Source organism: Dysidea avara, chromosome 15 (genome assembly GCF_963678975.1).
Source record: "Dysidea avara chromosome 15, odDysAvar1.4, whole genome shotgun sequence".
NCBI lineage: Eukaryota > Metazoa > Porifera > Demospongiae > Dictyoceratida > Dysideidae > Dysidea > Dysidea avara.
This window is the reverse complement of record NC_089286.1, coordinates 8486818-8501053: the sequence shown is the minus strand read 5'-3', so window position 1 is coordinate 8501053 and position 14236 is coordinate 8486818. Positions and strand designations below refer to the sequence as shown.

The 14236-nt window shown below is 38.2% G+C and overlaps 2 protein-coding genes across 2 annotated transcripts in view; one reads left to right on the top strand and one right to left on the bottom strand.

Annotated features, from left to right (window-relative positions):
- LOC136246128 (N-alpha-acetyltransferase 25, NatB auxiliary subunit-like) overlaps positions 1–14236 on the top strand; it is an 89255-nt gene that overhangs the window by 32087 nt on the left and 42932 nt on the right. The gene's annotated exons all lie outside the window — the stretch shown is intronic.
- LOC136245984 (uncharacterized) lies at positions 6255–7243 on the bottom strand. Its single transcript, XM_066037432.1, has 4 exons — positions 7225–7243; positions 7010–7170; positions 6480–6963; positions 6255–6443 (listed from the first exon to the last, which is right to left on the bottom strand). The coding sequence occupies exons 2-3, from the start codon at positions 7057–7059 to the stop codon at positions 6579–6581; spliced, it is 435 nt and encodes a 144-aa protein (XP_065893504.1). The 5' UTR covers positions 7060–7170; positions 7225–7243; the 3' UTR covers positions 6255–6443; positions 6480–6578.

Here is a 14236-nt window from a genome sequence, read left to right as displayed (position 1 = left end):
AAATTCTCCATGAATTGTAGCCATGAATTCAGTTCTGGCTAATAAATTTGCCTTCTTGTTTCAAAGGTTATGTACTTTGATTCCGCTTTGTTGTTACTGTAAGTTGTACTTGTTAACGGTCCACTGAATGGAAATTTTACCTCCTATTTTATTGTATGGATGTGTTGTTTATAACGTGAAGTGCACAAAAACACCATTTTAATGATTTCATTGTAGTGATATACCAAGATGTTAACCCGCAAAGCTCGATCACGTCACAAATAATTGAACCTGTGACATATGATCGGGAACCGCAAGAGTTTTATTACACATGTTACAATGGCAGAAAGTGGCAGCTTGCACAACTCATCGATGAGCAGCAATGATTCAGACGAATCTCCCTCCACATACTTATCAGCAGAAGTGAGCGAAGAGTTGTACTTGTCTCTACCAACTGAAGTATAACTCTGCCTCATAAATTTGTGTGTTTGCTTATGCCTGTCAGTTATCAGCGTATAAGCATCCAGTGAATTATCACTTAGAAACTGGATTTGACAAGGTTGCTCTACAATAGGTAAGAACACAAAAGATATTATGTTGTTTGTAAAGAATTATGTATTATGACTTACTCTATATGTATAACTTCATTTATCATCAAGTCAATGATCCCATATGACTGAAACTTAGCAGAGTGACCAGGGCTATCAGCACAACCATCACCACCAATTGTGAGGGAGTACCAGTAATTCAGATTGTTTTGTGTTCCAAATTGATATCACTGCTGGCTGTAAATATTTCTTTTGATGTATGTAGTATATTTGATCAGTGATGCAGGCAACATTCATGTGGGACAGTGCTTTGAGAAATTTTCCAGCAGTTCCTCCACCATATAGAATAGCTGCAGACAGCATGATGTTACCATCAGGTGTGTCCTTGATGTGAGGTTGGCTTGACCATGATCTCTGATACCCACAGTGGGAACATGCCTGCTTTACTGTAACAAACGTTCCCTGTGGCTTTGTTGTTATTCCAGGACATAAGCTATGACATGATAGACAATGAGTGAACAATGCTAACAGAGATGATCTAAACACTATGTATCATCTAGTGTTGAACCTGACTGAACTGAAGAACATGGCTGCTGAATGTCATAACTGTGTAAATTAGTAGGTGCTGATGACATGTTTATAAGTGTAGACAAATATTACTTACTCTGTTGAGGCTTCATCCTGAGAAATATAGAAAGAACTCTCGAGATCAGTTTTGTTTGGCTCAGTTTCCTCAGGCTTACTAGAAGGCAGCAATTCAATGGTGCAGGAAAACTTTTTCAGTGGAGGTACTGCTAGAAGATTACACTGTATTCCGATTGACTCTATTACCAGAGAACCTTTTTTAGTTACATAACTAATACCAGGACTGACCTTTATTCTGTGTATGTGTCTGTATTTCCATTTGTGTGGGTGGCTGTTCAATAGTAGCAGACTCTGACTCAACTTCTAACTGATCAGACTCAGTAGTTGCTGTTCAGTATTGGCATATTCTAACAATGGTGTACTCCTGCAGATCTTCTATTAAACTAGTCTGTAAGACCTCATCAGCTATCTGTATAAAAAAACTTTACTGTTTGATTTTTCAATAGCTATAAAATTTTGTTGATTTTCAATATGTTGTATTAATCAATATTTACTGCTACTGATTTTTGTCTTCTTCATTCAGAAGCTGGTCTCTTGGGTGATGCAGATGGTTGGCTGCTGCCACCATGAATAGATCTGGGGAATGTGGTCGGGATGGCACCTCGCTTCAGGCATTTCTTAGCAGGAATACCAATGGCATCTCGATAGCTTGAGCCATCAGTTTCAAAGCACTCAGGCATGAAATGCTTTGCACAAAGCAAAGAATGGGGTGTCCAGTTCCTTCGCTGCTATTGTACAGCCTGTGTTCATTTCGCTCTTAGTGTGCCATCACTAGGAAACTCATGTGAACTGTATCCCTGTCCACATTCAGTATAGCAATCGGCTGCTACACAGCGTCTTGGCATGTTTAAAGCCTTATCAGAAGCTATACGGATCGACTATAAAGCAAACATCGCTTTAGTTATGGTTTTTATAGCGGTGATGCGTATTCAGCTTTCCTAGTGTGATGCTTTATGACGCATCTCACATCATCAACTGCAAAGACCTAAAATCTGCCATATCTACTGATCTAAGTGGAAATAGATTGAATAACATGCATCAACTTGTATTACTATTAGTGAGGATTGGCTATAGCACAAGTTGATTTTATCATTTCAGTGGACCTTTAAACATTAAGGTTAATTTTGTTCAATGAGCACTGTATTGGTGATGCCTCCTTTTATGCCATCTAGCAAGCCATGGAAATTCTATTGGGTTGTACTCAGATAGATTCCATGCAAGAGTTCTGTGTGTGTCAACAAATGTAAAGCGGAAGTACACAATATAAGAACATTAGAATACTATGATATAAATTTTTCTGCATAAAACTACTCTACATCAAAAATTCAGTCCTGAAACATATATTACCTGGGGCTCCGAGTCCCCCCACAGACACTATTCCATACCTACTAAGTGTTCTGATTTCTTTTTGCCAATTTCCGATTTCCCTTGCTGATTTTCTGATTTCTTCACTTGCATTGATTGAGCTCATATAATCAGTGATTTTTCTTGGTGGTATTCAAGATTCAGTAATGGATTGAGTGATGCATTGAGTGAGTATCTCAACATTAATGTTCTTAAGCTAGTTTTTGGAGGAAAGAGTGGTGGCCTCAAACCCGGGGATGGTTACCAGCATCTTTAGCTCCAGGAGAGCATGGAGGCGGTGTTTGCCTGCCTCTTCTAGGGATGAAGCTTCTAGGGAATCTGAAAGGAGCTTAGGTTGCTGTTATTCAAGTATGATGTCTAGGTCAATATCCATGAGTAGCGCCTAAACCCCTAAACCCGCACATAATTTTAAGCAATATGTGAATACATAAAACCATTATAAATGGCCAGTCTAGCCAGACTAGCCTAACTCTATTAGCCTAAAGTTATATACTGACAGAAAGTTTATTCATTGGGCTACTTGAGAAAGTCTAAATATATAACCACTGTAACAATAGAGGCTTACTTGTTATGGAGCAATGGAAATGGCAACTTTATTTTCCATTATTTCTCGATACTCATGATGGCAGCCATAACAACAATTAAGTAAATTACGTGAGCTGTATATGGAGTGACTCGCTATTGAATGAGGAATTGCCTCATGTTTATTTCACACGAATCCGATGAAGTAGGAAGGAGATATTAACCATTTCTAAAGGTGTGTAAGTGGTTTATGTGCTTATTTTGCATAACAATTGTTTCAGGGTGAGTTTTGGCCCCATGTTTTTGTGCTGGGATAAAACACTAGACACCATTTCATTCCTTGTTTAAATAATAGTTAGACGTCAAGAACCAGGGTTCTATGGGATTTAGAAAACTTGAAGGCCCTGGGCTGTAGCGCCTGAGCGCAGCGAGGACGCTACTAAGGGCCTGAGGGTTTTCTAAATCCTGTAGAACCCAGTGGTTCTTGACGTCTAACTTATTTAGACTACAACTCGTTATTGTACCTTGAGTTGACAGCTGCTTGTAAACCAGAAATGTATGGCTAATTACTAGAAACAAGCCCTCTACACCTCCCTACATGGCGGGCTGTTGCTATCTGTTTAAACGCCCATGCGTTGCCAATGTTACAGGCGCGTGCTATGTATCGAAGTACTGGACCATAGATAATAGAGGGCATAAACGGGATTGGAAACGCGCTCGTATTTACCTAGCAACCGCTTTCTATCCATGTTATCAGTGCGTAGTGACTAAATTCAGCGAAGTTTTGGTTCTTCTAGTTATCGGTTTAACAGCTAAAGAAAGTGTATGGCAGGTGCAGGTACTTAACTCGGTTCTTGTTGTCTGCTAACTAATTATTTGACGTTGTAAAGGGTGTGGCTTACAGCGTGCGGTTTACCGCATTAGCAGTGACAAACTATAGTACTAATTGCCAGCTTCGCCTACATTTTGGTTACAAATTGAACCATATTTCCATAGCTGATAACTTTATACCAAAAGTTAATGTTCAAGTAGTCCATTCTCCTGCCAGCGGCTGAGAATTATATCCATGCCATATATTATTGTTTACTCTCTATCTACAGCTAATGGATCCGGATTTGTGAAAAGTGGAATTGAGTCAATTATGAAAGAAGAATCTTTTACAGTGCCATCACATACAGCAAGAAATGTAATTAATATAGCAAAAGAAATGAAGAAATGGATTTAACAGCCTGAGAACAATGCGGAAACGAAAAGATTTGAAGAAAACCTAATGAAATCCATCGAATCATGCTTCACATACAAGGGAAAAATTCCAAAGAAACACAGAGGGAGAAAATGTGGAGCGCATACCACACACTGCGTACATCAGCTAACTATCTGAGCTTATGGAAGAACTTTTGTAAAACTGTGGGCACTGAAGGGTCACCAATTTTTTGCCAGTACATTGGAGATCATGTGCTGAAGGAACTAGCTAAACTAAAATACCCAATTTCCACTAATATTACCATCAAAACTGAAGAGGCTGCACTTACATATGAAGAAAGGAATGGACTTCGCTATGCTGCAGGGTATGTGCCAAGGTCATTAAAGAAGAAGCTATATCGGTCAAGCCATCAGCATAAAGAGGTATTAATTTCTCTTTTGAGAAATCTGCTCGATGAAAGAAATGATGATTTTGATGACTCAACAGATTGGATCAGTTTGATAGACAGAGGTGGACTGAAAAGAGTCAACAATGATACATACCAGTTGTTTGTGGCCTTAGAAACACAATTACGAAAGCAGATCAATTCACAACATATTCCACTACTATAGGGGCAGAGAGCAAACAAATTCTGCTGAACAATGACAATGTCCAGTTCTTTTGGAGCATAGTTTGTACAGAATGGGAAGAAGAGATTGGCAATGTCCTACTTGAGATGATTGTAAATGAATGGGTCACAATACGTGGATTTTCATATGCTAATAATTGGATAGAGAAGTATAAGCAGGATACCCAGACAACAACTGGGAAGTCTAAAGGATTACGAAAACAACTATTGGCAACTAAAAGTGAATAAAAAGCAGCATGTACAATACTCACTTCACACACATGTACACATGCACGCACGCACACAAACCCACACACTACTAATCTGCTACCAATACTGCTATACATATGCACATTTCATGTAGCTAATGAAATAAAGATATAAATCTAGTCAACATTTCTTTGATATGCGTGCTCGCTTTGGTAGTGGCTCATTAATATCTTCATTACTTAGTGAAGTGTCTTGTTTTCCTTTGCGATAGTTTCCTCCCCTTGGAGCCCTGGCTACTGAGTTCACAACTCTCAGTGCTTGAGTGTTGTTGCGAAATTCCTTAGCATTTGGATTATCATGTACACCACCACGTTGTCTCTGTAGTCCAAAAAATCGTTTTAAAGGATCCTGACACAGCCGCTGACTTAAGAAAGATTTTACCCCAGGAATAGTGAAAATGTATTGAACCAGCTCTTTGAATGACATACCTATTAACAAAATAATTTATTTTAATATAACTTATGTACCCTTACAATCCATTCTAAGTCCAAGATGTGTTTCTCTGCTTAGTAGCATAAATGCTTTCTCTTCTTTACAGTAGCCAGATCGTTGGTCAACTGCTTCTTCCCAGTCTGTGAGGTACTGTTGGAATTCATCCATGAACTGCATGTATGTCATAGAAACAATAGCTTATTATGTTATGTTCACATTTCAATTAACATGCCACTAATCGGTCATCCTTTGCTGATTCATAAGGCTTTTGAATATCTTTGCGAGTGTGTATACCTTCATAGTAGTTGTGTACATTTATTGCATCAAACCACTTATCGCACATCTCCAAAAATCTAGCTGTTTCATCTGCCTCTTCTCCAATACTTAATTTCATACCACTGGCAACACTTTGGCTCAATACCTAAATATAACATTGACTAGAAGAATAAAACATTGGCTGTACAATTTTGTACTTGTGCAGCCAAGTCAACACGCATCTTAGAGAAAGATGTAAGCTTGATATGTTCCATCTTGATTTTGGGAATCAGTCTGACTCCCATAGCTGGATCAGTATCTCTGCTATATAGCGTTGTTAGGTGTGACCATAAAATGCTTTTTCCATTATTCTACAGGAAGATTAGTCAACTTGTAAATGGCCTTGCAGAGTAATACTTACCCAAAGGTGGCGAGATTTTGACTCCCAGCAGTTCCGAATGGTTTTCATCAAATGAGGAGGATCGGAAAAAAAGTAAATGTAACGGTCTTCTTCAGTAAACGGATTTTTTGTCTTGTGCACAATCTCTTGGAATGGATTATGCATTTTCATAAACTTTCGGTTGATGGAGTTGCCATCCAGTGTTGCAGCAAGAACCTACATGCATAATGCATTACATGCTTTAAATATCACCTTAAACCCACAAGTTTCTACCCTCCTCACTGCTTCCCAAAAAGGATCATAAAGTTGGTCTCCAGACAAGTTTGCACAAGGAAATTGTGCATATGGAAACTACAGCTTGGTAAACAATCCTCGTACCATGATTACCAGCATTGACTTGGCAAGTTGGGACTTAGGTGGACTATCTGCCTTCAGTCTCCCTTCATATTGTAGCAAATGTGTATTGATATCCCCCAAATCTACAAAGCCAATCAGTTCTCCTGAGTGTTTGTCAAAGACCAAGTCTTCCTTGATGTGCATCTCATCCAACAGGAGTAAGACATGCTTATCTCTTGTTGGACAAGATTCTATGTTGGCAGCTTTCATCAGCATTCTGTCTACATCACTGGAAAATCCATTGCTGGCTTTTACATAATAAGTGTAATCCCTGAGTGTTCGTTGGGATGGAAGATGTATACATCCTGTGTTCCTCATTGATTCATATGCACCCCCAGACCTATTAGAACAAGTACTTTTGTAGCAAAGATAACTTGTAGATTTACCTGTGCCTAATGTAAAGACACCAGCGTATTATCAAGGGATGCCAACACATGGTACGAGCATCTGTTTTGCTGGCTGCTTCAAGTTGTTGCTTCCAAAATATATGCTTAAAGGAGTCCTCAGGCTCATTCTCAAGGAATTTTAGTCCTTCACTTGCAATAGTCTGTGAACACAATATGCGTTTCTTTGTGATATATATATATACATTTAAACATACCTTGATATCTTCATGGGTTTCTTCATCAAGGGTAGTGCTATCAACCTCCACACTTGCAGCTATCTGTTCTTTAAGTTGTTTAATTCTGACTTTGGCTGCATGATATTGTTTCTCCACTTCACCAAGTCGACTTACAAGAGTAGGTAGGGTCTGATGCCTGTTCAATTGTGAGTAGATGCTGAATTGAAATACTGCTATGTACTTGTTACCTGTAGTTAGTATGGCTACTGATACTTGCTTCAAGGTCAATGTTTTTGAAGCGATGCACTTGTGTTCTTAGATTCTTACGAAGTGTACTACATTGAGTACAACGGTTATACCGGTTGGTGCTTGTAAGCAAGTAGTGGCAATTATTGTGATGAACAGAAGGCTCTATTGTATCTTCCAAATGCCCAGAACCTGGATCTTAATGAAAAAGTAAGTGATGGTGTACATGTAGTCAGTAATGCAATTTAGATTATTTAATTCTGTGGCACTGAGCTTGATGCTCAGCTTTGATGCAGGATACCAAAATATCAACAAACTTTTAATTTTCATGCTAATATACTCTAATAGAGGGGTCATGTATACCTCTTTAAAAGTTATATATAATAATAATTATTATTATGTTGCTCCTTTGATTACAAGGTATGTAGAAACTGACAACCATACAGTCACCTAATTTCTAGAGTTATACTGGATTGAGTCACTTACTGGCAATTCCATGTAGTGTTGATAGCCGATACTGCCAACACTCAACAAAATCTTGATCAGGGTTGCCTACACAATACTTAGCAGCATCCAGAGTTTCAATTATTTCCATTACTTTTGCTACATTGCTAATGGTATCTGGTAAAGAGCTAAGTAAGGGACAATTTGCTGCTGTGAGTTGATGATGCAGGTAGTGCACTGTCCACTTCAGTTCTGAATTGATACTTAAGCTCATCATTACACGGCCACACAATACTTCACTTGTAGACAACTGTTGAACCTCCAACTTACAAAGAGTCAGTGGATCTGCAGTGGCTATCTTCCAAGATGGGTGTAAGTGTGTGAAGAAAGGAGAACTCATCAGTGTAGTTATTCGAGAATGCAAAACATCACTAGACGCAACTGGTCTGGTAGCATATATGTCAAGGGGAAGTGGTACTGGTGCTTCATGAATCACCACTTCTGAAGGCTGGCTATTACATTCTCTCTTCTTCTTCATAGCCTTCTTCCTTTCTTCATTCTTACAGTGTGCACTAAGTCGAAACCTTCTGCCACCCATTCTTCTGCAAAAGAGTCATTCAACAAGTTAGCCTGAATGATAGCTATATGCCAGTGGTGACAATAAAAATCCACATTGTTTATGCTTTACATACTATACCTAGCCTAACATGTGATGTAGTTTACAAACGCTATGCAAAAGTAGAGCATTTAAGCAGCCCAACACATTCAAGTATTGGTCTCTACGAAGTTTAGAATAAGAGAATCCCCCCCACAAAATCAGGTGGTGAGACAACCCGAATTTTAAGATGTCTTACTGAATAACTTGTAAACCTCTATATTTACAGCAGCATTTTATGCAGCATGCAAAATAACACTCAGAGAGTAATTAAACGCGTTAATTACCGTCTATGTAGAGTGTGTAGTAGAGCGACACTACCCCCACAAAACGTTTGCCTCGAAGCCATAAACATTACGTTAACATTTTCGACGTAACTAACCACACACTGTGCGGTTTTGTGACATAAGTATCTAACATACCAGCTATACAGTTCCTGCGGTAGCAATAGAGCGACACGAGATACGACACAAGACGAAACCTGTTACACAAGCGTAGCAACAAAGTTTTCTTTCCAAAAAGGAGGGAAACTAACCGCGAAAACTTCGCATTACACGGATAGAAAGTGGTAGAAAGTATTAGACTATTGGGTGTACGTGAGCCGTTTCCAATCCCGTTTACGCCCTCTATTATCTCTGACTGGACTCAGCGACTGGACTACAACTCATTTTTGCTGTTGTTGTGCCTCGACAGCTGCTTGTAAGCAAGTAATGTAGTGTTGATTAGTACAAACAAGCCCATTATACCTCCCTCTAATTCAGTATGGCTGTTACTAGCCATTTAAACACCCATGTGTTGCCAATGTTACAGGCGCATAATTATCGTGTTTCGTATCGCCTCAGAGCGTGGTCTCTATTGGACATGAGCGTGGCTCTACGAGATTTAGAGACCACGTTTTCAGCCAATCAAATTTCAGTATCAAACTTGTTGTAGTCTAATTTCAAATAAAATGGTGTTGATTACATAGCCATAAGAAGAACGATTCGTAAGTTACAGTGCATTGTTTATAGCCATGCGTAAATGCCGATTTACCAGATTATACGGGTTTAAGGGTTAAAAACGGAAGAGATTCATTCATGGCTATGATCATCTTTTTACTTTTGACCTTTTAACAAATTAGTTTTCAATAGTGTGTTTTACCTTATTCATTTTTTCAAAAGTGCACACTGATCAAAGTTATCAAACTAACAGTCAGTCCAGTGACTGTTAATCAAATTAGTTAGGTGAATGCTGCACTATGCTATGGTAGGTGGTGAACAATTGGATTAAAGTGTGGATTGCTTTCTGTATTATTTGTAAAGGTTACTCTAGTCTTCTGTGCACTCTAACCTCATGCAGAAGTAATCCAAATTTGTTAAACAAAAGCTGCAAAAAAATATTGTTTACTCACAGAACAGTCAGAAAGCTGAGTGTTTTCTAAACATGTTGGTGTCCAATTGTTGAAACTTGATCTACTATGTCACTTCAACGCTTTAGGTTTAAAGTGCTCAAAGAGAGGTTTGCTTGCACTCGCCATAGATCGCTGTAATAAAACACTTGTGGTTATGTGGTCAGTGAATTTTGCAAACATGATGCCACTCCCTTACATATTTGTGTGTACATGGTGTATGTAGGAGGTGTTGTTGTGGTAATAATAAAGTACCTACTGAACTAAAATTATAACTATCTAGTGCTCAATTTAATACATTACATCACTAAAGTGTCACTATAAATAGGTTCACAATTGATCACTTACTATGAACAGTGTTCAAGTACAGTTGTAATGATGAAGTACATTATCCTCCTGTTATTATTTGCTACTGGCTTAGCTGCTAATGAAGATGTAACTGTTGGTATTAGTGAAGCTAATCCTGCTAGTAGTTGTAATGAGATATACCATCGTAATCCTACTAGTAGGGGAAGTGTTGGACAGTACTGGATCAAGACTGATGAAGGAAAGTTTAAGGTGACATGTAACATGAAGCTAAAGTGTGGTGGTGTTGGAGGAGGATGGATGCAAGTTGTTGATGTGGACATGACTCAAGATGATACCTGTCCAGGAACATGGCATAAGATCACTAGTCCAAGGAGGTTGTGTTTAGGATATGAAGTTGGGTGTAATCCTACACAGTTTGATGTTAAGGGAGTTAGTTATGAACACATTTGTGGACAAGCTAAAGCCTATCAGAAGGGAAATATGAATGCATATCAACTAAGGAAACAATCAATTGATAATGTTTATGTTGGTGGTGTTTCCATCACTTTGGGTTCACCACGTAAACATGTGTGGACCTATGCTGTTGGGTTAAGTGATGACTATGATCATGGTGGTAGTTACAACTGTCCATGTGCCGCTCATCCTGGTCCCCCTCCACCTGCCTTTGTAGGGAATCACTACTACTGTGAGTCTGGAGATGTGGGAGAGCGTGACCCATCCCTGTATTACTTATCCGACCCTTTATGGGATGGTCATGGCTGTACTAGTGTTAATGGTTGTTGTGCTCAAGTAGGTATGCCATGGTTCTATAGGAAACTACCAGTAGCAGTTGCTGACAACTTTGAAGTTCGTATTTGTTTGATAGACCCTCATAGCAATGAAGATGTTGCTGTGGAGAAAGTGGAGTTGTATGTGATGTAACAAACAACTCGAAACTACCTGTGTTAGACTTTTAGTTATGGTGCTAGGCTTTTAGAACACAGGCAAAATTTGATTTTTATAATATTTAGTGTTGATGCATATTAACTTGGATATTGTGTGTGAAATGCAGTGGTATTTGCTGTTCTGTCAATGGTTAGAACAAACACAACTATTATCTATAAAAACTTGACACAGATACAAACATATGTATTGCATTCAATGGCTATGATTATAGTCCAATAAACTTGTGCTAAAAATCTTGTGCCTATATATAACAGATACAATAGAAAGAATTTTTATTGTACCTGTATGAATATAGTGACTAACTATAGAATTCTCAGTAGTAAAGGGATAAACACAATGAAGCACAGAAAGGTATGCTTGAGTATGTTCGTTTTATAATGATTAACATGTAACAGTAGCTATGAATGGCACTACAATAACACTAAGCACATAAATGCAGTACTCATTGATGTACAGTGTGTATGTACCAGTATGCAGTAGCAATGTATAAATATTTGAAGCAGCAGACTGTAGTAGGGATTAAACATATACCCTTTATGGGATGGTCACGCTTGTACTAGTGGTAATGGTTGTTGTGCTCAAGTAGTATGACATGGTTCTATAGGAGCAATGGCTGAGAACTTTGAAGTTCGTGTTGGTAAAGATCAAGACCATGATGATAATGAAGGTGTTACTGTTAAGAAAATAGAGTTATATGTCATGTAGTCACTGATTTCTCCATTTTGACAGTGTTTACTTTTTTGAGCTGTTGACTTATTGTTGTGTGCGTATCAATTGTTTATTTGTTTTTACAAATTTTACATTGCATACCACACTGCTTTTGTCGTTGATTAAACTACTAAGTAACCACACCTCAAAAAATATTTCTATAAGCTTATGAGAAGTCACGTGATACCATGGACAGCTGTGAAGACTCGTGTGAGAATCTCAGGAGTCAGTCAAGAAGAGAGTCACAAAGAAGTTGGTAGCCAGAACTTGATAGCCAAATAGTCTACTTTTATGATCATAGATAAGAACTCAACGCTTTTTGATGTATATTGGTGAACAGTAGATCATTCAATACGCTGTGTGTGTCCTGGAAGTTTGCACAGCTCAACCAGGACTTGGGCTTCTGGGGAGAAAAGTGCTACTGGGTTCCTACTTATACTTTCTGTTTAGGTAACAATCACTAAGTGGTTGCAATATAACAAAGATAAAATACAATACTAGTATACTAAAACTTAAGGATCCGAGCAATAAAAAAGTAGTGAAACAAGAGACGAATGATGGTATTACGGTGGGAAAGTCCCTACATTGGCAGGTTATAACAATTGTTTTTTCAGTGCCAAAGTAGGGATTTTCCCACCGAGCTATGCTGTAGTACCATCCATCATTCATCTCTTGTTTCACCACTTTTTATTGCTTGAATCCCTACTCTGTTTTTAAATTAATAATTTATAGTATACTAGTTTGTTAGGTTTTTATATAGCATACAGCTATACACGTGTGACTGCTGTATTAGAGTATCTTGAGTCAGCCTTTTATCTAACCAGGGGTGTGTCACTATTTCGTTGTGCTAGCATTATGAATACATCTAGGCTAATAATAACAGAATGTGTCATTGTGATAGATTGTTGGTCTTGGTGCTCAATCATTATTAATCAACCAAGATTATGTTAATAGGCATGGCATTGAACCTATCATGAAGTTACAGGTATCTACCAAGCATAATTGAATAATTTTGCAGCGTTTAAATATGTTGCTCAAGGAAAGTGTTGATAGGAAACATTAATGCCTCAATATGGTTTCAAGCCGGGAGAAGGAAGAAGACTAGCCTGATTGAAGATAAAAGGAAAGACAAGGTGCAGAGGGCACACACTTGTTGGAACCCCAATTTGTTATTTCGGTATAAAGTGGTGGCCATGCGTTGCTTCGTTTGGCTTCCAGCCTTACATACAACACACACACACACACGTACATGCATGCACACTGTGACACCAACACTTTTAAGCATATACCGTACGCAAGGAAATTTTGACGTAAGAAAAATTTGACGAAATCACACTTCAGCAGATTTGACAAATAAAATGTTGACGAAAATCAAGAAATTGTAGACAAAACCTGTACTTTTAAAGGCGCTTACGAATTTAAATTTGACGAATCAAACCAATTTGTCAAATTTTTTGAGGTCAAAATTTCCTTGCATACAGTACACTGTACAATAAAATTGAAATAAAAAGAAATTAAATTGCATGTATACCTGTGATCATACTAGAGTTATTATAGAGCTAAGCCAGTTCAGAGGTTTCCACTATAAACATATAACAGTGCATACCAGTCCTATACATTACTAAACATACTAAGCTATTTAATCCAACAACTGAATGTGTTACTGTATAATACTCTCAATAGCAGCTCGACGTATTATATTGAAATACGTCAAGCGATTAACCAATAGAATTAGTATTACACTTGTTTGTCAAGGTCCCATGACAAAAATCTATAATATTAATTTGATTGGCTAAAATAGTGTGGTGTGTTTATATTAGAAGTAAATGTCCGACTTGACAACTATTGTTACCATAGTGATAGTTTCCCCCAAGGTATGACACAATATGGTTGCTTAGCAACGGTTGCTAGGTGATCGTTGCTAAGGTAAAAGTCCTTTTGAGACCATAGCAACGGTTGCCAGGCAACGGTTGCTAAGTGTGATTGGTCTTTTGCAGTGGTTACTTTTTGAATTTCAGTTGCCTAGTAACAGTTGCTATGGTTGTCGGATTAATTTGCAATAGGACGGATGGCTGAGGTATTCGGGATTAATAGTTCTCGCATTGTAAACAGGAAGGAAATAGTGCTCGGCTTCACCTCGCACTATTTTACTCCTTTCCTGTTTACAATGCTCGCACTATTAATCCCTAATACCACAGCCATCCATCCTATTACATATACTAATACGTACAGAGAAAAATTTGGAATTTTCAACTAGAGTAGGGACCATAGCACATCGATAAAAAGTACTGAAACAAGTTGGAGTAGTCCATGATATTTAATCACAGTAAAACAATAAGAAGTATTATATCCCTACT